Consider the following 24,540-nt stretch of genomic DNA (forward strand, 5'->3'; position numbering starts at 1 on the left):
TAAATACAATGATTATTATTAAACCGATATTCTCATTGGGGCAAGTCAATTTCCAGGGATGAAAAAAGTGTCAATGGGAAGAATTTCATTTTTTTCTGAACGGGTAGCATCATCTTAACTTGGGTCCAATTTAGCCTTTGAAAGATCTATACCAATAAAAGCCGCATGAGACGACCCTCTTACTGGTTTGCTGCTAGAGGCTGCATGGACTTCCAAATCCTGTGACTGATGGCTCTACAACAGAACAGCAAAGGGGAAACTCACATATAGGCTTCACCGTGCCTTGGTGGAGTCAACAATGATAGCACCAGCCCTGAAGGCCTCGTTCTGGAGACATATCCCACTGTGGCTGGTTAGTGCCCAGAGGCAGATGGGTGGGCCTCTCCTTCACTCCCTCTTCCCCTTGATTTATTTTCTGTTCCAGTTATGTGAGATGTTCTGAATCTTTTTCATTTTGATCCTCTGATCCAGCATCTTGTACCTTGCAGGATGCTCATCAGTTTTCTTTGGGACCGAAGGTGCGTAGGAGCTAGATGCATAAGCAGGGCATTTAAAATGACGCAGAGGAGGCTTGATGACTGCAGGCCATGCAAAGGAAGACAGACAGCGGTTAGCCTCACCAACTACACAGTGCTCCTAAATCCTGCGGGCGACTTCCTGGCCCCCAGACCTGTTTGTTTTCTTTAAAACCAGGAAACAAACAGGGTTGAACTCTCACTAGAAATCTTATTGCAAATAGATGAATAAGCACATCATCACCTTGGTCATTCACTTAAAATAAATAAAGACAAATGCCTAGGAAAAAAAAATTCCTAGAGATAGACAGTGATGACCCCAGAATACAAAGGTTCTTTGACAATGAATGGATGGGGTTAAGGAAGTGAGAGGGAGCAGTGGCGTCACTTTGGGAAATAGCAAAGCAAACACAGGTGAGCACAGCCATCTCATTAAGCAGCACTTAGCACTGTATGTAAGCGTTTAGGGTTGCAAATGGCACGCAATCCTGGAGTGCTAATAAGAAGCACAGCACTGAGAAAATATTTGCAAAGCACATGTATAAAGGTCTTGTACCCAAAATATGGAACGAACTCTTAAAATTCAACAAAAGGAAACAAACAACCCAATTTAAATATATGCAAAGATCTGAACAGACTCCTAGCCAAAGAAGATATACATATGGCCAAAAAGCATAGGCAAAGATGCTCAACAATTTTTGTCACTCGGGAATTGAAAATTAAAACAACAATGATATATACTACACACCTATTAGGATGTAGTACTGCTGAATGAAAAAAAGCATATATATGTCTAATTTTAATATTATAAAAACATATAAATGTGTGCATAGGAAAATCTGGGAGAACATACACTTAAACCATAGCAGTGATTATCTCTGAGTAGTATAAACATGGCAATTTTATTTCTTTTTAATTGTTTACACTTTCTATTTTTTCTATGATGATCAAGTTTTAGTGATGTAACTTTTTAAAAAGAAACACACTACTAAAAATTTCTTCCATAGAATCAAGTATCAAAGCTATTCTACAAAACTATACATGATGGAAAGTCAGGAAAACTGAGTTTACTCTGCACTTTAGTCCGAGACCTTTCAGAGCACTCATAGCTGAGTATACTTTTCACAGCCTAGAGATCAATATTCATTCACCGACTTCTTAAAGCACTTAACTGTGTGTCCTGCTGATACAACAATGAACAAAACAGGCAGAAACCTCTACCCTCATGGGGCTTCCATTCCAGTAACCCCCTCTGAAACCTGTGACTTGCTTACAGAAGAAAAAGTGTTCCATCAATCATAATAAGTAATGCTATTACTACAAGCTCCACACTATCCACACCTACTTTGCCTTTGGAGTTAGGCTAACACATAAGTTAAGATTTTCAGCAAATGGTCCTATAGTGCCATAATAATGTATATGTAGTTTTTTTTTTAAAAAAAGATCTCAGAATGTTTAATTCTGTTTCTTGGGGTACACAAGGGATTGCAGCACAAAACACTCTAGGAACAAATATAAAAACAGTCCCGTTACCCTGGAGAATGGAGTAGAAACAGGTGAGGGCTTCAAATTAAAAGCTGATTGTCCCACACTTTTGGGCTAGCTGATTTACTGCTCTTTAAGTCACAGCCCCTCTCCATATCCATTCTATTTTCACTACTCAGCATGAACCCAGCCAAAGTATTATTGAATTTCCCACTTCTCAGCATGAAGAAACATTTACCGTTTGCTAGAATTCTGATTGTCAGAACGAAAGCTCTCCTTGCCACTGGAGTCGCTGCAAATAGAGTTGAATCCGCTGATAGAGATCGGCTCCCCACCGAGATTGTGGAAATACTTATATGCTTGCTGTCACCCTCACTCAAAATGTGGGAATAAAGAAAAATTCACACAGTGCTGTTTGTACGCATTGACTGCCTTTCCCCTCTACAGGGGAACATGAAATGATGACAGGGCAAAACAGCAGCACCTGGGATGAGGGCACCATTTTGAATTTAATGGGGACCTTTCTTCCGGGGTGGTGCTGTGGCCACTTAAGGACTCTTTCATTTATCTTTTGGGGATTCCTGAGATATTTCTGGAAGGAGGTCTGGCCCTTTCCCTTTCGATGACTGGGTACCTCCCACAGCTGAACCCAGGCAGTAGTGTTACAATCCTTTTCTGCTCCCTTAACCCAAGCCCCTCCCCGCCCCAAGCAGAGAAGAACCAAATTGGGAACAGAATCCCCTCCCCTTCATATGCTTGATTGTCAACAAGTTGGACCCTTTTCCTCTTGGGGACATGTTCACAAAGTCTGCTCTTGTCTCCTAGAGCAATTTACTTGGAGAAAACGATCTCATTGGCTAATGAAGATTTGACAAAGGCACGTATCTCTGCACAGAGCCTGAACTTGGGAAAGTCATTATCTATATTACTTTCAAATGTGCTTAGGAAAAGAAAAGTTCAAGACAAAAACTGACACATCATCATCCTTTATTATACAATTACAATGTTTGTTTTTCATAGACGTTAACGCTCTTTTAGGAGTTTTAATCCTCATTTGTTTAAATCTTATCTTTTTCATAAACGCAATTTCTCCCAAAGGTGTCTATGACTTTCGCCCTTTCATCTGCCATCACCAACTTTTTATTCTCTCTCTCTGAGGCCACTTTGCTTGGTGGCTACTTTTTTTTCCCATAGGAAAATAATGCATAGATTTATTCTTCTTCAGAAAATAGACTGCGATTTATTCATATATCAAATGTAACTGGGTTAAAGTTAAACTAGTATGTTCATGGCAGGACTTCTCAGAGAACTAAATGATGGCGACATGTATTATGAATCCCTAAGAACAGCCAACAGCATGTGGTTTTCTCATTTTGATTAGGCCAAGGCACCCCCTTTATCAGGAGCATGTCACACTTTCGGAAAGACTGGATTAATTCATTATCACTGTCGTTATCATGTCATAACATGTTGTATCTTATTAATTCTGTATGCCCTGTTGTTTGCACTGAGAGCAGGCAGAAGGAATGGTCACTAGTGCTCGTCTAATCTACGTGCGGCCTAATTCCCGTGCGGTAAACCATGATCTGCATTAGAACCCAATTCTGTGTCTTCAATCCCCCACGGCTTCAGTGTGATCTTGCAGGGCCACTGCACAGCAGCAGCAACTGGACAAATTTCTGAATCTCTGCTGCAGAGGACTGCCTCCAAAGGCAGAAACTTGGTTTACTCTTAGCTTCTGAATAAATTCTAATACTGGCACCTTTAAAAAAAAAAAAAAGTGTTGGGCATGTGTTTTCTTCTCTTTCAAAGATAATGCCATAACATGACCTTTGGAAAAAACATTTCCACATGTAGACATTTTCTAACTGCATTTACACACACACACACACACACACACAACACATCCACTAACAAGACAAAAAAACATTTATTGCCTCATAAATGTTTTACATGAAGAACAAAATCCCACTGCCATACATTCCATTTCTAAAATAGTGTCTATTGATATGTCTGAAATTTGATGCAAAGTCCTTATAAAAATGCCCAAAAATCATCCATGAGTCTTGAATTGCAAGAGATTGACATGTCAACATCCGTTCCACGAGGATAAAATGATATAAGAACTGAGCCTGTGATTTTCATTTCAGGATCCGTGATGGTAAAATAATGATAATATCTGACATACATCATGTACTAGGCACAATGCTAAGAATTTAATGTGAACCAGCCTTTAATCTTCACTACAATTCAACAGGCAAGCACTATTATCACCCCCTTTTTGAGTGAGGAAACTGAGGCTTTTAAGTAACTTGCCAAAGTTTGAGTGAGGAAACTGAGCTTAAGTAACTTGCCAAAGTTTACACAGCGAGCATTGCAGGCAGTCTGGATTCTGGGTTCACATCCAAGTGGTGTAGCCTCAGACCTCACATATTTAAAATAACCCGAGACCAAAGTTCAGAGTAAGTTTTAATAACTACCATAATAAGTTAAAATAGTAATTCATTTATACTGTCAATAATTTGAGTATATATCTGTGATATATGTGATTCTTGAATACCATTGTTAGTAGCCATAATCATACTTCCCCCAAAGCAAAAGCAAATCATTCCCCCTTAATACAATTGGTGTGGTAATGGCTCAGGAAGGAATTGCATAAAAATCGGGGCTAACAGGTCTCTTAAATAGCTGCTTTTGTCTCTTCCCTCACCTACGTGGGTTTGGGATGGAACAGGTGTTCCAGAAGTCTAAGCACCGGAGACAAGCAATCAAGTCAGAGGAGCCCCAGGGTCTTGGGTGAAATTTTTAACTTGGTGGTTCTCACCCCTCGCTGCATATGAGAACCACCTGGGGAGCTTTGAAAAATCCTGGGTACTCCAGACCCATGAAAGCAGAATCTGTGTGGGGTTAGGCTGAGGCCTCAGGAGTTTCTAAAGCTCTTCAGATAATTCCACTGTGCCGGAGTTTGCAAATACTGTTTCAGTCTCGCCAATCTTCCCCCTCCTTATGTTCACGAAGGGAACAACAGTGATAATATTTTGCACACTGCAAGTGTTCTATCAACTGTAAAGAGCTAGCCAGGGCTCCTGCCATAGTTTAATCACAACGAACTGCCTGGCTGGCGAGGAGTCCTTTATGCAGCAATTAAAGTTACTTGTGGTCTTCAAAATTAGGCTTTTTTTTTTTCTCTCCTACCCACATAGTTTGTTCTTCCTGTTGGGTCTACCATGAAGACAAAAGCTCTGAGAAATGAAGAAAACAATGTTCTTTTTGTTGGAAAAAACAACTTTGATGCTATCACCTGAGGATTGTGAGGAAATCTGCAACAAGAAGAGCCAACACTTAGAGTCAGCGATCTTTTCTAAATATATTGAGCACTTGGAAAAGCAAAGAGTAAGACCAAGGAGGATGTTCCTGGTGTCTGACTAAGGCGTGAGAGCAAGAGTGCGCGCTGTGAAGTCGGAGAGACCTGGTTTTAAAGCCTCCTTCACCTCCCGCAGCTGTTTAGTCTTAGGCAAACACTTCCCCCCTCAAGTGTCACTTTTCCCCTCTGAATAGCAATGTTACACACTTAACAGGGCTTCTTGGGTAGGACTCAGCGAGACGGGGCATGTGAACCATGTGAAACACAGTGTCTGGCATAAAGAAGGCCTTCAGTTAAGGGCAACTTTTATTATTACTGTAGTGACAGTGACCATGTCCAGGGGAACTGCTGGTGGGTAAGGGGGGACTAAACCCTGAGCCAATGGAGCTCTGGAAAGACTCTGGGACAGGCACCACCATCCCTGGCAGCGCCGATCTTGGGCTGGTAGAAAGGGTGCTGCTCGCTCCTTCTGCCTTATTCAGAGAATCGGCCTGACATCAGTTTCGCCCTCTGGATTTGTCTTCTCTCTGGACTCTTTCTAGCTTCTTTCTGGGACATCTTCTCAGAGCATCTGGAATTTCAAACCCAACTTATACCTGTTTCTGATTGAGGCAGCCACACTAGCACATTTGGTATGAATTAACTGCGCTCTGAAGATAAGCTCGTGGGAAGACACGCAATCAGCCAGGAGACTCCTCTCACTGTTAACAACAGCTCCACAGAGAGTGGAATCAAGACGGGTTCATCCCAGTCCCAAAGGAAGAAACACACCCTTTAAAATTAGCAGTTTGGCTGAATTGGTTTTCATAGCTGGTCTCTTCCTTAAAGGGCAAGTGGAAGATGTTAATTTGTTTCACCAGAACAGGAGACTTGGTCCTTGTTCAATATCTAGGCTTCCCAGCAAACAGTTTTAAAAATGAAAGTGAAGTATAACAACTTTTCGTGAACCCGGGGCTTTGCTGTTTAAGGAGCCCAGTAGCATGGCCTGTCTTCTGCACCGTTCAGTGTCTTTATATCCATTATCTCATTTGTAGTCACCCCCGCCCATCCTCGGAAGGGAGTCAGATTCAGTTCTTTCTCTGTCCCCATATGACTGGGACACATAATTTCAGTTTCCCATAAAAAGAAAAAAACAGAGATAGTAAGACTCACTGCAGAGGCCTGAGTGAGAATGACAAGAAACCAACGTATGAGAAACAGCCAGCACAGCGCTGACACATAGTAGGTGTTCACCCAGTATCAGTTTCCATCCCTTTCCTCAGAGGAAGATCCTACATTTCAGGAATTATCTGGAAGATTTGCAATTGCCAGGAAAACTCAGCAGCAGAATACTTTCCCAGCTAGGGAATTCCTTTGTCTCCTCAAGACATGAAAGCATTACATGAAGGCCACGCTGATAGGTGTTCCTTCCTTTTGCAGAAATACAATCTGGCAACATGAACCCAGCCAGAAAATTACTCTTAAACCATGCACATTAGATGTAGTGCTGTCTAAGGTGAGGGTCTATTCTTAAACTCTTCAAGGTGTAGTTTATATTAAAACTAGAATGCTTAAACCCAGCATCTACATTAGAAAAGACTCTGGTTCTCCAAGGACTCCTCCTCAAGAAAATGAGAATACTAACTAATCTACTGGTTCCATATCTGAAGCTCACAGAGCAAAGAGCACAGGAGACAGGAAGCTTGCTGTCTGAGAAGCTATCCAGAAAAAGGCCAGTTGACACTGCCTGAACCAAACCACTCCCTAGTGTGGAAAGATCACCTGACCAGCATTTCCAGGTCCCCAGAGGAATACATGGCCACAGGGAAAAAAATAAACCACATAGTTTTGTTGCCCTTCATCCAACCTGAAGCTGTTTGCTTCCACCTGCATTTCTCAACCCTGGATGCCCATCAGATCACCTGGAAAGCTTCAAATTTACTGATTCCTAAGCCCCACCTCCAGGAGTCTTAAAAGTAATCTGTTATTTTAAGGTGAAGCCCAAGCAAGTATGTTTGTAACGCCCAGTGGTTCTAACTCGTAGCCAGGTTGAGAACCACTGGCTTAGGTGCCGAGTTTGTTTTGAGAATATGTTGGCTTATCCTTAAGTTTCGAGGGATGCTTGGGGCAGCTGACAGGGTCTGGTCATTGCACACAGGAGTGGCCAACCCTTGGCCACATGCTAAGATCTGTGACAAGAATCAAATCCACGAAGATCTACTTTTGGGAGAGGTGGTGTGGTATTGTGAGAGAAGCGTGGGTTTGGGGTGTCACAGAACTGGATTAAGCTATTACCAGCTGTGAGATCCTAAGTAGATAATCTGTTTTGGGATGCAGGGTTTTGGGTTTGTTTTTTTCTGTAAAATGGGGAAAATGGTAACTTCTTTGCATGGTTGTTGTGAGGATTTTAAAGGGGCTATAACTGAGATAATGTACATATGGTACCTTGCAACCTCGCGGAGTACCAGTATGTCGTAGGTGCTTGGTATGTGGCTACCATCATTACACAGCACAGGAGATGAAAGGTCATCACCAGGAGCCTTTTAATGGTGGCCTCCCTGGTGGATTTCTTATTATAGCATAGAAAAGTCATGTCATTCCCCGTACAAATGGATTTTACCACATGAAAGACCTCAGCACACAACAAAGAGATTAACTTAATGAATTTATTTGTGACTATTTGGCAGAGAACACACCACTGTGATTCACAAAAGGCTAATTATCCAAAATGGGCATTTGTGGGGAAAAAAATACACATATATATATATATATATATATGTTTTTTTTTTTCATTCAGCTACCTAAGGGAAACACTTTGCTGAAACCCAGTGCCATTTTAAGCAAAGCAGAAACATCTATCCCACATTCTAAACCATTTATCAAATACGGAGGTTCATTCAATCACTTTGGGCTATTCCTAACCATGAGTGTAGAGTGCTGGAACCCCCAGATGGGAAGTATGGCTTAGATACCCAACCAGGATGGAAGGAGTTTCAGTCCCTGAACTCTAATCTTGACGTAATTAGGAAAATGACAAACAAATGACTTTTGATTCTTAAGACTCTTTGCATTTATTATGCTGAGCCATAGTAATTCTTTGAGTCACCTTCATTGGAAGCCATTCTTGAACCACTGATTCCCTGGTCTTTGAGATACCTCTTCCTTATGCTTCACCCTATAGATCACTGATCCTGGCCATAAACTTCATTAGGATGGGACAGGGTGTTATACACATTTGCATGCCCAGAATTTAATCCCAGTACTGATAACAGCTGGTGCTGAAAAATATTTAATGAATGAGTAAACTACTCGGCATCATACTCAGTAACCTTCATAAATCTCTCATTTACTAAAGAAGAGGGGAATCACTTAGAATACACACCAGCTGACACAACTGACTAGCATCTACAAAACCTAATATTTCTCCCTTGCATCAGCAATGCCTTGATACCTAGATTTGCTGCCCGTGTTTGCTCAAAGAAGAATGTCGGCAAGTTCCTTTCCTTTGAAGTTTCAAATTTGAGGCCTGAGCACTTTTGTTTTACACCAAAGCTATAACCTCAACTCAGGTCTTACTATCGTCTGGAGAGGCTGAGGCACAGTTTTCAAGTCCCTCTGACAAACAGGTGAAAGAGCAGAAGCAATTAGGTAAGGCTGGAAAATAAGCTCTTTTCTTATTCAAACAACTGCTAGCTATTAAATGCCCTGCAACCTTATGATTTAATGATTAATCATTTAATTTAATAAAAATATTATTTTAATTAATAAAAAAGAATAAGAAAGTCCTCCCTCAAGGAGATGATCATATTCAATTGAGTTCTTTATTTTCATTTTGTTTCTCCTGGCAAGCACAAAGAACATGAGGCATGCTCTTTCAAAGGAGAAAAATATTTGGGAGATTACGCAAGCTAAGTCTTTTGTTCGATTTTTTTCCATCAGTGTGTGCATTTTTCCACGTGTGCATCTGAAGATGGGGAGTGTAAGGCCAAATCAGTAGCTCTGTCCTTTGCTCACACCAACTCTGACCTCTGCCAGAAGAAGCCTGTAAAGTTAAATTTCTTTAGGGTTCTAGAGCTCTGAAGTGCTAAATCACGCATAACAAATGTGTTTTGCTCTAGTCCATAGTAAGAATGACAACTGGCATCCCTTAAACTGAACTCAAGATAAAAGGCAATTGCAAAGAGACCACTCATGGGAATCTTTACTTAAAATTAAGACAATGCAGGATCCCTCCACACCCCACAGTTGTGCCTGAAATCGGTACATGCATAATTGTACTCTACCCCAGGCAGAGTACAACTGGGAAAGAAAGGCTGTTCCAGTGTGGACTGTTTGACATCAGTCTTTACCCCTGACAATGAAACTCGAGCAAAGAGTACAGGCTTGCCACCTGCTAACTTTGGGCAAGCTATTTATCTGAGTATGCCTCAGTTTCCTAATTTGTGAAATGGAGATAACAGTACCTTCCTTAGAGGGTTGTTGTGAAGATTAAATGAGATAATACGTGTGAAGAACCTAGCATTGTCCCTGATATTTGATAGATGTGCAATACGTACCAAAGTATTTACTGTTAAAAACCTGTATCAGGAAGATCAGAAGTTACCATTTTTGAAGTTAATCACTCAGTAACTTACAATACACGTAATATTTTGTTTTTGTAAAAGCAACATAAGCTTCCTAAAATGTCTTCAGACCTCAGGGCTGGTCAGTTCTCTTCTGAGGAATCCTCTGGATGGATGTTTTATCCGTAGTCCCCTAGAACAGGACACACAAAAAATGTCATTGCAAGCCAGCTGGCATCTCAACGCACCAACTCTTTCTACATCAGGCAACGGAGATTAGAAGCAGAGCTGCATCTATTGCCAACACTACCGTGCAAGCCAGAAGCTGCACACACAGGAGCTATCAGCTATCTGCATCAGCGAATGACTACGGTACTGTACCTTTCCATCTAACGATCACTTCGGGAAAGTGACGTGACTGAGGCGCCGGGGGCATCTGCTCAGAAGCCACTGACTAGTCTCCATCGTTAGCAGTCATGATTGGAAGTGAAGCTCTGGGCCACTCGTCCAGCGAGAGCCAACATTTGCTCAGCTCTCCATCATTTACGGCCCGCCCATGAGCTTGACTGCATTCACAGATCTCATGGGGCACACTTGAAGTTGGCACTAGAAAAAAATTGTCTGCAGGTGCTATTACTTTACCATATAAGAGTCACTTTGCTATGGACGTGCAAGGAATCAAGGTGATGTCCTCAGAGCAGTTTCCTGGTGCTGGCGTTTCGGGAGAAAGCTTTGATAATTTCGGAAACCACACAAGCAGTTCTTTAATGAAGTGGTCTCTGGTGGCTTCAGGACTGACACATGTGACAAACAAAACTGTCTTGGAAGACAGTCACAGATTTTTCACTTAGGAAATTCTTTAATATATAATATTTGAGCAAACAGAAACTATAATTAATAATATAACAAATACCCAGGTACTCTCTCAATACAGTTTAAGCAGATCTTAACATTTTGCATATTTGTTCAAAAATTTGTTTAAAGAGATTAAATATCAAGGTAGAATTTAAGTACCTAATATACCCTTCTCTTCCCCCCCCAAAAAATCCAGAATTTGATGTTTATTATTCCTGTGCATATAGTCATTCAATTATTGCATTTCTATGCAACCATAAAATATCCACTTTTTTTTTGCTTGTTTTAAAAGATAATACAAATTGTGTTAGATGGTATAAGTCTTATTGAAACTTGCTTTTCTTGCCCAACATTATGTTGAGCATTGTTTGCAATAGCAAAAAAAATGGAAAACCACCATCAACAGAAAAATGATTAAATATCCTGTGGCACATTTATATAATAGGATAATGTACAGATATTAAAATGGATGATGTTTTTCAAAGAACTAGCTTTATATTTTGCATGGAATTTCTTTTGCCATACATTAGCAGACTTTCTGGGAGTTTTTCTTAAAAGTGTGTCTTTTAAAAGCAGGACAGGGTTGGATTTTGTTTTTCTTATCCAAATTGCTGTATTTTAAGAGCAGAGTTTGAGCCATTTGCAATTATTCTTATTACTGATAGTTTTGGACTTGATTCTACTATCTAATTTTGTTTTTGCTTTGGACTTGATTCTACTCTCTAATTTTATAATCATTCTTTATTCCTTGCTTCTTTTTTTTTCCTTTCTGCCTTCTATCAAGTAGATACATTTTCTGTATTCCCTTTCTTTGTTGTTCATTTGCTGACTTAGATGCTATAGGTTATATTTCTATTATTTTACTGATGATCCTTTGTGTTACAAAAAGAGTTACAAAATTACAAAGCTCTGCACAAAGACAGAATAGATCTTAGCATTCCTTAACTCCCTCTTAAATATCCCCTCTTCCATCTATAGCTTCTGTTTCCTATTTTAACGCAAAAAATATGGACATTATGTTTATGGTGACTAGTTACTCACATTTACCAACATGCTTTATTTACTTGTGTGCTCACCATTAACTCCTGTCTCTCACACTTTGCTTCTGGGTTCACTTTTCTTCTTCTTGAGGTATATTCCTTATACTTATTTTAGTGAAGTCTGGAGTGCTAAATTATGTCACTGTAAACCTAAAATGTTTTTACTTTGCCTTCATTCATAACTAATAATTTAGCTATTTTAGCTATTATATAATGCTTTATTTTCCCTCAGCCTATGAAAGATATATCTTCATTGTCTTTTGGCATCTACTGTTGTTAATGCAAATTTTGCTGTCAGTTGGTTGTCATTTTATTACAGGCAACCTGCTTGCAGCTCCCTTGAACATAACCAGCTTCTTATAGCATTTAATATTTTCTCACCCTTGACATAATTTGGAACAATCTCACACAATGCATTTCGGTATGTGTTTGGTATTACTTAGGTATGGCAAGTAAGGTGCATTTACTGTCTAGGAATTTGAGCCTTTAAAGCTGTTTATCTATCTTCCATGCTCTTTCATTTTTAAAATTGAGATATAATTCACATACCATATAACTCACCATTTGAAGTGTACAGTTCAGTGCTTTTTATTTTATTCACAAGGTTGTGCAATCATCACCAATATTTAATTACAAAACATTTTCTTTTTTTTTTTCCACATCTTTATTGGAGTATAATTGCTTCACAATGTTGTGTCAGTTTCTGCTGTACAACAAAGTGAATCAGCTATATGTATACATATATCTCCATATCCTCTCCCTCTTGAGCCTCCCTCCCACCCCCCTCTACCATCCCTCTAGGTTATCACACAGCACTGAGCTGATCTCCCTGTGCTATGCAGCAGCTTCCCACTAGCCATCCATTTTACATTAGGTAGTGTATATATGTCCATGCTACTCTCTCACTTCATCCCAGCTTTCCCTTCCACCCCTGTGTCCTCAAGTCCATCTCTACGTCTGTGTCTTTATTCCTGCCCTGCTCCTAGGTTCATCAGTACAGCTTTTTTAGTTTCCATATATATGTGTTAGCATACGGTATTTGTTTTTCTCTTTCTGACTTACTTCACTCTGTATGACAGACTCTAGGTCCATCCACCTCACTACAAGTAACTCAATTTCGTTTCTTTTTATGGCTGAGTAATAGTCTATTGTATATATGTGCTACATCTTCTTTATCCATTCATCTGTTGATAGACATTTAGGTTGCTTCCGTGTCCTGGCTATTGTATATAGTGCTGCAATGAACAGTGTGGTACATGTATCTTTTTTTTTTTTAAGTTGACCATTTTTTTGATATAAATTTATTTATTTATATTTTATTTTTGGCTGCGTTGGGTCTTTGTTGCTGTGCACGGGCTTTCTCTAGTTGTGGTGAGCAGGGGCTACTCTTCGTTGCGGTGCACAGGCTTCTCATTGCGGTGGCTTCTCTTGTTGCAGAGTACAAGCTCTAGGCATGCGGGCTTCAGTGGTTGCGGCACGTGGACTCAGTAGTTGTGGCTCACAGGCTTAGTTGCTCCGTGGCATGTGGGATCTTCCTGGACCAGGGCTCGAACCCATGTCCCCTGCATTGGCAGGTGGATTCTTAACCACTGCGCCACCAGGGAAGTCCACATGTATCTTTTTGAATTATGGTTTTCTCATGGTATATGCCCAGGAGTGGGATTGCTGGGTCGTATGGTAGCTCTATTTTTAGTTTTTTAAGGAACCTCCATACTGTTCTCCATAGTGGCTGTATCAATTTACATCCCCACCAACAGTGCAGGAGGGTTCCCTTTTCTCCACACCCTCTCCAGCATTTATTGTTTCTAGATTTTTTGATGATGGCCATTCTGACTGGTGTGAGGTGATACCTCATTGTGGTTTTGATTTGCATTTCTCTAATGATTAGTGATGTTGAGCATCTTTTCATGTGTTTCTTGGCCATCTGTATGTCTACTTGGGAGAAATGTCTATTTAGGTCTTCTGCCCATTTTTGCATTGGGTTGTTTGTTTTTTTGATATTGTGCTGCATGAGCTGCTTGTATATTTTGGAGATTAATCCTTTGTTAGTTGCTTTGTTTGTAAATATTTTCTCCCATTCTGAGGGTTGTCTTTTCGTCTTATTTATGGTTTCCTTTGCTGTGGGAAAGCTTTTGAGTTTCATTAGGTCCCATTTGTTTATTTTTGTTTTTATTTCCATTTCTCTAGGAGGTGGGTCAAAAAGGATCTTGCTGTGATTTATGTCATAGAGTGTTCTGCCTATGTTTTCCTCTAAGAGTTTTATAGTGTCTGGCCTTACGTTTAGGTCTTGAATCTATTTTGAATTTATTTTTGTGTATGGTGTTAGGGAGTGTTCTAATTTCATTCTTTTACATGTAGCTGTCCAGTTTTCCCAGCACCACCTATTGAAGAGGCTGTCTTTTCTCCATTGTATATTCTTGCCTCCTTTGTCAAAGATAAGGTGACCATAGGTGTCACCTATAGTTTGTGCCAGTACCATACTGTCTTGACTACTGTAGCTTTGTAGTATAGTCCGAAGTCAGGGAGCCTGATTCCTCCAGCTCTGTTTTTCTTTCTCAAGATTGCTTTGGCTATTCGGGGTCTTTTGTGTTTCCATACAAATTGTAAAAATTTTTGTTCTAGTTCTGTGAAAAATGCCCTTGGTAATTTGATAGGGATTGCATTGAACCTGTAGATTGCTTTGGGTAGTATAGTCATTTTCACAATGTTGATTCTTCCAATCCAGGAGCATGGTATATCTCTCCATCTGTATATGTCATCTTTGATTTCTTTCATCAGTGTTTTATAGTTTTCTGCATACAGGTCTTTTGTCTCCTTAGGTAGGTTTATTCCTAGGTATTTTATTCTTTTTGTTGCAATGGTAAATGGGATTGTTTCCTTAATTTCTCTTTCTGATCTTTTGTTGTTAGTGTATAAGAATGCAAGAGATTTCTGTGCATTAATTTTGTATCCTGCAACCTTACCAAATTCATTGATTAGTTCTAGTAGTTTTCTGGTGGCATCTTTAGGATTTTCTATGTATAGTATCATGTCATCGGCAGTGACAGTTTACAAAACATTTTCTTCACCAATAAAAAAAAATCCCATACCCATGAGAATTCACTCTCCATTCTTCTCCCTCCCCAGGCTCTAGTAACCACTCGTCTACGTTCTGTCTCTATAGATTTGTCTAGTCTGCATATTTCACATAAATGGAATCATACAATATGTGGCCATTTGTGTCTGGCTTCTTTCACTTGGCAAAATGTTTTCAAGGTTCATTCATGTTGTAGAACGTATCAGTACTTTCTTCCTTTAGTACGGTCAAATAATAATCTATTGTATGGATATACCACATTTTGTTTATATATTCATCAGTTGATGGGCATTTAGGTTGTCTCCAGTTTTTGGCTATTATGAGTAATGTTGCTATGAATATTTGTGGACAAGGTTTTGTGTGAACATATGTTTTCAGTTCTCTTGAGAACATACCTAGGAGCGGAACTGCTGGGTGTTATGGTCACTCTATGATTAACATTTTAAGGAACTGCCAAACTGTTTTCCAAAGTAGTTGCACCATTTACATTCCCATCAGCAATGTATGGTGGTACTAATGTTTCCACATCATTGTCAACACTTGCTATTATCCATCTTTTTTATTCTTGCCTTTCTAGTGCATGTGAAGTGGTATCTCACTGTGGTTTTGATTTGCATTTCCCTAATGACTAATGATGTTCAGCATCTTTTCACGTTCCATTTGCCTATCTTCTTTGGAGAAATGTTTCTTCAAATCTTTTGCCCACTTTTTAATTGTCTTGTTTGTCTTTTTATTGTTGAGTTATAAGAATTCTTTACATATTCTGGATACTAAATCCTTATCAGATTTATGGTTTGCAAATATTTTCTTTCATTCCATGGATTTTCTTTTAGTTTTCTTGATAATGGAATGTTTTTAATTTTGATGAAGTTGTATTATTAATTTTTCTTTGGCAGCTTGGGCTTTCAGTATCATATCTAAGAAACCGTTGTCTAATTCAAGGTCATAAGGATGTTTTCTTCTAAGAGTTTTATGGTTCAAGCTCTTTCTTTTCTTTTTTTATATGGTTCTATCTGTACAATATGTTTGGTATAAAGTCCTAAGGACTATCTTCCAACATTAATTCTCTTTTCAGCTGTGTTCTACCTTGAGTTTATACCACCAACGGTGTTTTTAAAAAATTCCAATGACTATATGTTTGTTTGCTTTTTAACATTTCAGATTTTGGATTGCTTCTTTTGCATATCTCTGTTCTTGTTTGGCTTCAGCATAATTTTCCTTTATTGGTTTTAAAGGATTTTTATTCCTCCATTTGGCTCTTTGAGTATCCTAAAACATGATATTTTAAGTTGCTTGACAGCCTGCACCAAGAGCTTGTGGTAGAAGCATGTGCACTGTGGGAGGTAACGTGTGGCATTCGTGAGGTCACAAGGAGAAACAGCACAAGGGCTGGCTGTCGTTATGAGTGACATGGAGGGCGTCTGCTAAACAAAGCATGGTTTATTATGTCAAGTGTTTTGAGAACTACCCACTCCACCTCCACAGGCTTTCGAGTGGTTGGAACTCAGATCCTGACACCCAATTTGGGACCACTTTAGACTGCGAAACTAAGGCCAAAGACAGGGTGGCTGAGACTCTGACTCAGAGGTCTTAGAATCCCAGCAGGCCAGCAATAGGTCCCCGGCATAGCAGGTGGGAACCAGGTCAGGTCTGCATTTCGTGCAGGTGTCCAGTATGTCAGAGGTCCCACCTGACCCAGGAATGTTATGACTTTACAAAGAGCAAACACCATCACTACACACTGAAGTTGCTGGGTTTAGAACTGTTTTCCTCATAGTGACTATAATCCTAAGAGCACAAAACCACAAACAGGGACAAGATGAAATGGGCTTCCAGAGACTACAGAGCAAGGTCTACTCAGTACCAAAAAACAGTCAGTATAGTTGTATAGTTATAGTTGTATGGCTGTAAGTTAGTATAGTTGATACAAATCCAATTTCCAAGATGAGCCTTCTTCTGAGGACGGCTGCTTTCTACCTAGTCATAAATTAAATTGGATAATGCTCACTCATACACCAGGGCACCCGGCCTCATAAACATTTATGAGCACACAATATGTGCTTGTCACCTCAGCAGGCACTGGGACAAAAAAGAATAAGACAGTCCCTACCCTTGAAAAAGCCACCGATCAATGGTTAAAGGACTTATAAGCAAATAATTATACGTCAGCATTAATTCTACCTAGATAGTTTGGAGAGACTGCAAAGAGAAATTAACCAGGGGAGAAAAGGGTAAAGACCATTCTAGGCAGAGCGAGAGGCAAGTAAGTTCAGGGGCTACTCAGTGGACACTGAGTCCAGCTGTTGGACTGGGGTAGGGGCACTGCATAAGTTGAGGCTGCAAAAGCAGATGGACATAGATTATATTTCATCTAATCCAAGATGCCGCTGATTATAAAGTGAACTATTATTTCATGTACAACCAAGAAAAAAATGCTGTTAATTCAATTATAACACCCCATTGCTTGCAAAACATTCCTATTTCAGAGTAGCTAAAATGCAAGTCACTGTCTCTCTTTGAATGGATGAAATATGGAAATTCCCAAAAGAAACAATGTAAAAGATAAATTAACATTAGAAAACAGATTTTTTTTAAAGATAAACTAAATGCAAACAAAATATGAATATAATTTTTCTTATCAAATTAGTGAAGTATCAATGTTAGCAGTAGCAAGAGCAAAGTGAAATGGCAAACTCATTGCTAAAAGTATAAAATAATACTACTTTTCTGGAAATCACTTTGACAATAATGGGTCAAGAACCTAAGTATGTACATACTCTTTGAGTCAGTAATTGTACCTACAGGAATCTGTCCTAAATCCATATTTACAGACTCAGAAGAAGACTTATGTACAAGAATGTAAAGTTATTAATGATAAAAAAAGGCAAGCTATATAAATGCCAGATTATTAATGAATACAGTCGGCTCCTTGTATCTACAGATGTGGAACCTGCAGATATGGAGGGTTAACTGTGGGTGACTTGAGCATCCATGGATTCTGGTATTTGTGGGTAGTCCTGAAACCAATTCCCATGGATGCTGTATATAAATAAATTGTGGTATAATCATATGAAATGTTAGTCAATCGCTGAAATATTTTTAAAATATTTAATAACATGGGGGAAAGCTCATAATGTAATAGTAAATTTTAAAAGGGAGGAAACAAAACTCCATGTAGAGTATAATCTCAACCTAGAAACAAAAAAGGTATTTAAGAAACACTGGAAGGAGAGATAATCTTGATTAGCTCTGAGTGGTAGCATTTTGGCAACATCTTTCCTTCTTTAAATTTGTATTATTTTTTGATTTTTCTACAATGTCCATATTTACCTTTTATAATCTCTCCTTCCCTCCAAATAAATGTGTTTTTCCAAGTTTTACTTGGAACCTAATTTGCATAGAGAATGTAAGCCTATGCATGGAGACAGAGTGACCAATAGGTGCCTCTCATATTAAATAGTGATTACACAGGATTGTCATGAATGCTTAAAATTTTCTAGTAAATGTTAGATAGGATCCAGTACAGATCGTCCATGACCTCCTTATTTCTCAATAGTAGATACTCGCTATGAGCACCCTCTATGAGTCAGTACTATGTTAAATTGATGAGTATTATTTCTAATTCTTATTATCATGCAGACAGATGAGAAAACAGAAGCTCCAAGAAGCTGAATAAGTGTAGTGAGCCTGCACAGTGTGAACATGGCAAAGCTGAGATTTGAACCCAAGTCTCTCTCTCTCACCAAAAATTCATTCTTCCCCCTGTGCCATCTGCCTCTCAAAGAAATACTTGCACAGCATGTCCCGATGAACTTTAAGGAAGATCAAGATTCTACTCTTTCCATCAGTGAGCAGGAGAGATTGTGAACCAACTATGAATATGTTATGTCCATTCTTGGGAGAACCTTACAAATGTGGATGACAGAGACAAAGCCCTCTGATAACATGGGGTCAACAGGATACACAAGGGGCCAGATTCCCCACTTATCAACTGCTAAACTCAACTCCTGAGAAACAGGTCCTTTCCGCTGTCTGTGATCAACTAAGATTATGAAGCAACGATATTTACCCACCTGGCAAGGTAAGGCGACTCGTGGAGCTAGTGCTTGGGGCTGGTGAGCCATGAGAATGCTTCTTTGTGCCTGTAAAGAGGAAAGAGAGGATGAGAAAGAATAGGATTGTGGACAGACTTTTCAGACCGGTAAATGCTCACGTGCAATGTTATCAAATGATCCAAAAGTTTGGGTCTGAAGACAACATTGAGAAGAAGGTTGGGTAAGGGTGTGGGAGCAAAGCAGGGCATAGTCCATGGTCCAGAAAAGCCAGGAGCACAGCCTTTACCTCTGTGCGTGTGATGGTTCTTGGTCTCCAGACTGGTCTGAGCAGGCGTGCACTTTAGGATCACCGGGGAAGCGTTCTAAATATGCAGTTACCTGAGCGCCACACCCAGAGATTCTGTGTTCATTGTACTGGGCTGGAGCTCTGGCATCCGGATTTTCAAAGCCCACCCCAGGTGATGCTAATGTGCATCCAGAGTGAAGAACTGCTGCTGTGAAAGGGAAAGTTCTGGATTTAGAAGTGAGAAGTCAGGGGTTTGTCTCTGCTTTGTCCCTATAGCCTTTACTCCCTATTGGACCTCAAGCAACAAACTTGATTTCTCTGGAACCTCTGAAGAGCTGTGAAGATGAAGTCTTCATCTGCAAAACGAGGGAAATGACAACAACTACGTCCAAGTGTTCTGGTGAGAAATAAAGGAAGCGAGGTGAATTGTTCTGCAAAAGAACATTTACATATATGTGTGTGTGTGTGTGTATGTTTGTATATATATAATATATGTCTATACACACATACACGTATATATTATTTTATACATAAATATACGTATACACATAAAATGCACATACACATATATACATATATATTTTATCTATAAATGCAAATATTATTTGTTTATTCATTCATTTCTTTGTTTATTTGGCCATACAGAGTGGGGCAAAAGAGGGCTGAAGGCCAGAATCCAGCAACATGACAAATGCCTGGAGTCTGAGCTGGGAGAAAAGCAGAGAGAATTCTCAGGCAGAGGATAGGCATGATTTAACGTCAAGTTATTTGTCACAAGTCCCCTGAACCTACGCAAACTTTTTGTAAAGTCTACTTTCCATGCAGAGGCCTGGTGTGAGTGGAGGTTGTGCTAGTCTGAGTGAACATAGTCATGGGTAAAGATGACAAGAAGACACACTGACTGATCTCGACATCAGACGAAGCAGGAACTTGGGGTCCAGGCGAGGGATAAGCTTTCCCTACCCCGGAATACCTGGTGAGATGTGAAGATATACACTAGGGATGGTGTTTGAGACTGTTCCATTTTAGTCTTAAAGAACAGGGTACTACCCTTGACATTCTGTGTTACTGTTAATTATTATTATTATTATTATTATTATTAGCAGTGGAAGTACCGTTAATGGTGTTAGTAGTAGTAGTAATAATAGTAAAAATAGAGAACACGAAATTAATCCAAACACCTCAGACCCACAAAAACTGTTAATTTGCACGAGGTGAGAGAAGTGATATCTGGCAGAACTTTAGGTCTTCATTTTCCAGATCTTGTAGATGCCCTGAATGTAAGAGTTGGGTGATTTTTATAAATATGGCTTCCAGGGTCATTTGCTGACCCACTGAAGGGGAACCTCCAGGGAATGGAGCCACAAGTTTGCAGGTCAACAGGTTCCCCAGGTGAGTCTAATGATCATCCATCAAATGGGGTGCTCAGACACTAGAGGTAAAAAGATTTACCCAAAGTGATAAGTGGGGTCCGGGCCAGGGCTACCTCACTGCACAGCTCCAGGGGGTGCCACTCACACTGTATCCTACAGGAAGAATGGTGGACCTGAGTGTGTAACAAGCCAGCCCCGATCAAGGGCACTACCAGGGTGCAGATCCATAGCCATTCCTGACCCACCAGAAACAACCTGTGTCCCACTGGATCCACCTCCACGGTGGGGAAGCCAATGACTCAAAGTGTTTATCCCTCCACTCACAGGATGTTTCACTTGTCTCACTGTCCCTTTCAGATAGGGTTTCTCTCAACAGATGCACACTGATATTTTGTCACATCATTCTTTGCTGTCCTGTGCATGGTAGGATGTTTAGCAGCATCCCTGGCCTCTACCGCTAGGTGTCAGCAGCAAACCCCCTCCTCACCCCCCCACCAAGCCCCCCACCAGCGTGATAATGAAAAATGTCCTCCAGACACTGACAAATGTCCCCTAGGAACAAAATTGCCCTCCGTTGAGAACCATTGCTTTAGGAAGGAGGCAGAGTTTAGGGTTTTTTATTCAGAGCTGTGACTTGCATTTGGCCACTTGGTCATTAGCATCAGTCACTGTCACATATCAGGCAGCTACCATGTTCTAGGCACCGTATTAGTAGTGGACAATTAAACATACGTTAGTTATCTTTTCTGATACTAACTCTCTGATGATAGAATGATTCCTAATTTATGGAATTTGGAGACAAAGTGTAAGTAATTTTCACAAAGTTACTGAATGTTGGGGGGCAAAATTTAAGCCAAAATCCTTCAGAGTCTAAACCTAGAGAAACTCTTCCCAATGACTCTTGCTATTTCTTGACCAATCTGTTATCCAGGTTTCCTTCAGGTGCCGTCTTCCTAAATTTGCCTACACATAAGAACTACCTGGGATTATTAACAAAAAGGAAAAAAACCCAGATTCCCTAGCCCAGCCAAGCACTAGTGAGCCAGCATTTCTGGAGGGGCGTGGATCTTTCACAAGTGTCCCAGGTGATTCTGATCTTCAGAGAGGCTTGGAAAACCTTACATGATAGAAATTTCTTTCTTTAACTGCTGGAAAATAGGGCACTCTGCTTTCCACGGATACCCTCATGAAGCTGAGAGAGCAAATGTAGTGTGACCTAAATGAGCACTTAAAAACCTGCAAAGCACTGAATGACGACAAGCTTTTAATGGTGTTACCTGTAGAAATATTCACTATTGCCAGGTTATTTCATAGAAATGCTTGGCGCAATTAAAGTCACCTATCAAGGGACTTCCCTTGTAGCGCACTGGTTAAGAATCCACCTTCCAATGCAAGGGACATGGGTTCGATCTCTGGGCCGGGAAGATCCCATATGCCGTGGAGCAACTAAGCCCGTGCGCCACCACTACTGAGCCTGCGCTCTAGAGCCCGTGCTCCGCAACAAGAGAAGCCACCACAATGAGAAGCCCATGCACAGCAACAAAGAGTAGCCCCGCTCACCGCAACCAAAGAAAAGCCCGCGTGCAGCAATGAAGACCCAACGCAGCCAAAAATAAATAAAAATAAAATAAATAAATTTTTAAAAAATGACCTGTCATGAGCTTCCCAAAGTCTGAAGCTTGATGGCTTTTTCTTGGGGCAGCTTTTCATTCCCTTGGTGTCTCCTTTGCAGATAGTGAATGAGACAGAAAACTCTGGGGGCGTGGGTCAGTGGAAAAGCAGAGCTGCAAGCCCTCTACCAATGCGGTTATTTTCTCTGTATGCTTGACAAAATGCCCAATATATCAGGAAAAGGGAGAAGCCTCTCCTAATCGTGAGTCACAAACAGGTAGCAGGCAGAGATGCATAAAATAAACCTGTTGGCAATTTCTCCAGACCATCAGGCGGCCCCATGGACCATTGGGGGTGGTTAGGCTCTGAGTCAGCCTCCCATGGGCTCCCTGTTAAGTCAGGTTGTGTCCCTGAAATCATTTTCCACTCCATAGCCACCAAATAACCTATCACTTTACTCAAAGTTCCGTTCGTGGGAATAATACTCAGCTTATCTAAGTTTCATTTTCTAAAACCCTTCACCCTCCCTTGCTCCCATTCCCAGGGAACACATCAGAAATTGAGCTGGAAGATCCACGTCCAGATCAGCTTTCAAACTGACCCCTACTGCTCCAGGCTGGTGGACACACAGACCTCACTCTGGGATTTATTGTAGAAATCTACCTGGGATGCTACTCTGTGAGTGACTCAGAATTCACTCTGTCAGTGCTTTTCAATCCTGGCTCCACATTAGGATGGTCTGGGGAGTTCTAAAGAAAATATGCTGATACCTGGGCCTCCCCCTAGACATGCTGTTTCACTGATCTGGGATGGGGCCCGGGTGAGCCTGTCCGGCAGCCAGGAGTGAGAAGCAGTGTACCCAGTGAATACCTGTGGAAGACATTTCTCTCAGCTGTAAGGGAAGTGTTCTTTCTTCTGAGGAACTGGCGTGCTTTATCCTCATGAATGATGTGAATCTTGTAAATGGTTTCTTTTCATTTTTATTTAGGTTTCCCGGAAACTCAGACCCAATTTATGATCTAATGCTGAGAACTGGGGAGGCCTATTCAGCCTGCATGACTGTACACTAACATTTGCCCTGTTTGACTCAATCTACACTAGCTTGACTTCCTGCCTCTGGTTTTATTCTGCAGTCTTCATTTTTTAAAAGCAAATTGGTTACATTTATGTGATTTTAGACTTCTGAAATATTTTGTAAATGAGGTAAGGAAAATAAAAACATGAATAAACAACTACATTAGTGCTGACGTTGTGCTAAGTTCCATTTTCCTCATCTATAAAAATTTAAAAACATCGATTTCAGGATGTCATTGTGAGGACCAAGTGAGAGAACTTAGCAAACTCAAGTGCGATAGAGTGTGTGTTATTAGTTTATATTCAAAAGAAAGGGGTGTGTGTGTGTGTGTACAGTAGCTAATATGTCATCTTTGGGAGAGAAGCATTTTAAGGTCACGCATTATATTGTCCTTGACCCAGAGCATGTGAATGTTCAAGGAGTAAACAACCCAATCAGTCAGCTCGGGGCAGAGATGTCAACACCACAGCTTGTGTGACTGGAAGTATCTTTTGACAAACGAATAGCTTTCAGATATTTCAAATTAATGTCCTTGGTTGGTTCAGCTAAAGGGCAACAAATCCAATTCATCAGGAGTCTGGAGAAGAGGACAGTGATGAAAGTGACAACCAAGGCTGCCTGCCTTGGGGCAAATACACACACCTAAGACTCAGGACGGGAGGTTAGCACTAAACCCAATGATTGGCCACTTGACCTCAAGTAATTTCCCTATGCAAAGTAAGATTAGCACGGCCAGGCCCAAGCCTGCCGGTAAAGGTGATTTAAAAGCCCTTGAGACATAGCGTCATTGTTAGTAACGGTCCAACGATAGCAATGTTGTTACAACACAAGCAGGTCCCAAGGCAGAAGTGGGTGCTGAAGGACTAAAGTAGGAAAAGTGTCTGTCAGCCTACTGTGCATTTTCACTCTCTTTCTTTTAGCCTATTGCAGTGTCTGCCTTTACGATACCCACAACATTTGATAGCCGTTGCTGAGCACATCCACCAACATTTTCTCTGTGTTCCATTTAGAGGGTGGCAGAGAAAGACGAGCTAAATGAATCGTTATCTTTGCCCCTTTGCAGCCTTGACAAAAGGGTATCAAGAGAAGTCCACGTTCTGCTTAGGGCTGTGGAATCTCTGAAAGTTTGGAGGGCTTCAAGCCCACCTCCTGTACTTTCCTAAGAGTTGTTTTCCAACAGTGTATAAGCTAGAGTAGCATAGTCAGAGTGTTTGATAACATTTCTCCTTCACAATACATGAATACCATGCTTTTTTTTGTGTGA

General features: G+C 40.5%; 1 protein-coding gene across 1 annotated transcript in view; it reads right to left on the bottom strand.

Moving 5' to 3' along the window:
• Positions 1-408: 408 nt before the first annotated feature.
• The window catches only part of PDE1C (phosphodiesterase 1C), a 546,503-nt gene continuing 522,371 nt past the window's right edge, over positions 409-24,540 (bottom strand). Inside the window, exons 18-19 of the mRNA XM_061197893.1 lie at positions 18,950-19,018; positions 409-578 (exon numbers count right to left, since the gene is read on the bottom strand). Of these exons, the coding sequence (XP_061053876.1) occupies positions 409-578; positions 18,950-19,018 (239 nt within the window). The remainder of the gene's footprint in view (positions 579-18,949; positions 19,019-24,540) is intronic.

The sequence above is a fragment of the Eubalaena glacialis genome, chromosome 8, assembly GCF_028564815.1.
Source record: "Eubalaena glacialis isolate mEubGla1 chromosome 8, mEubGla1.1.hap2.+ XY, whole genome shotgun sequence".
Taxonomy (NCBI): Eukaryota; Metazoa; Chordata; class Mammalia; order Artiodactyla; family Balaenidae; genus Eubalaena; species Eubalaena glacialis.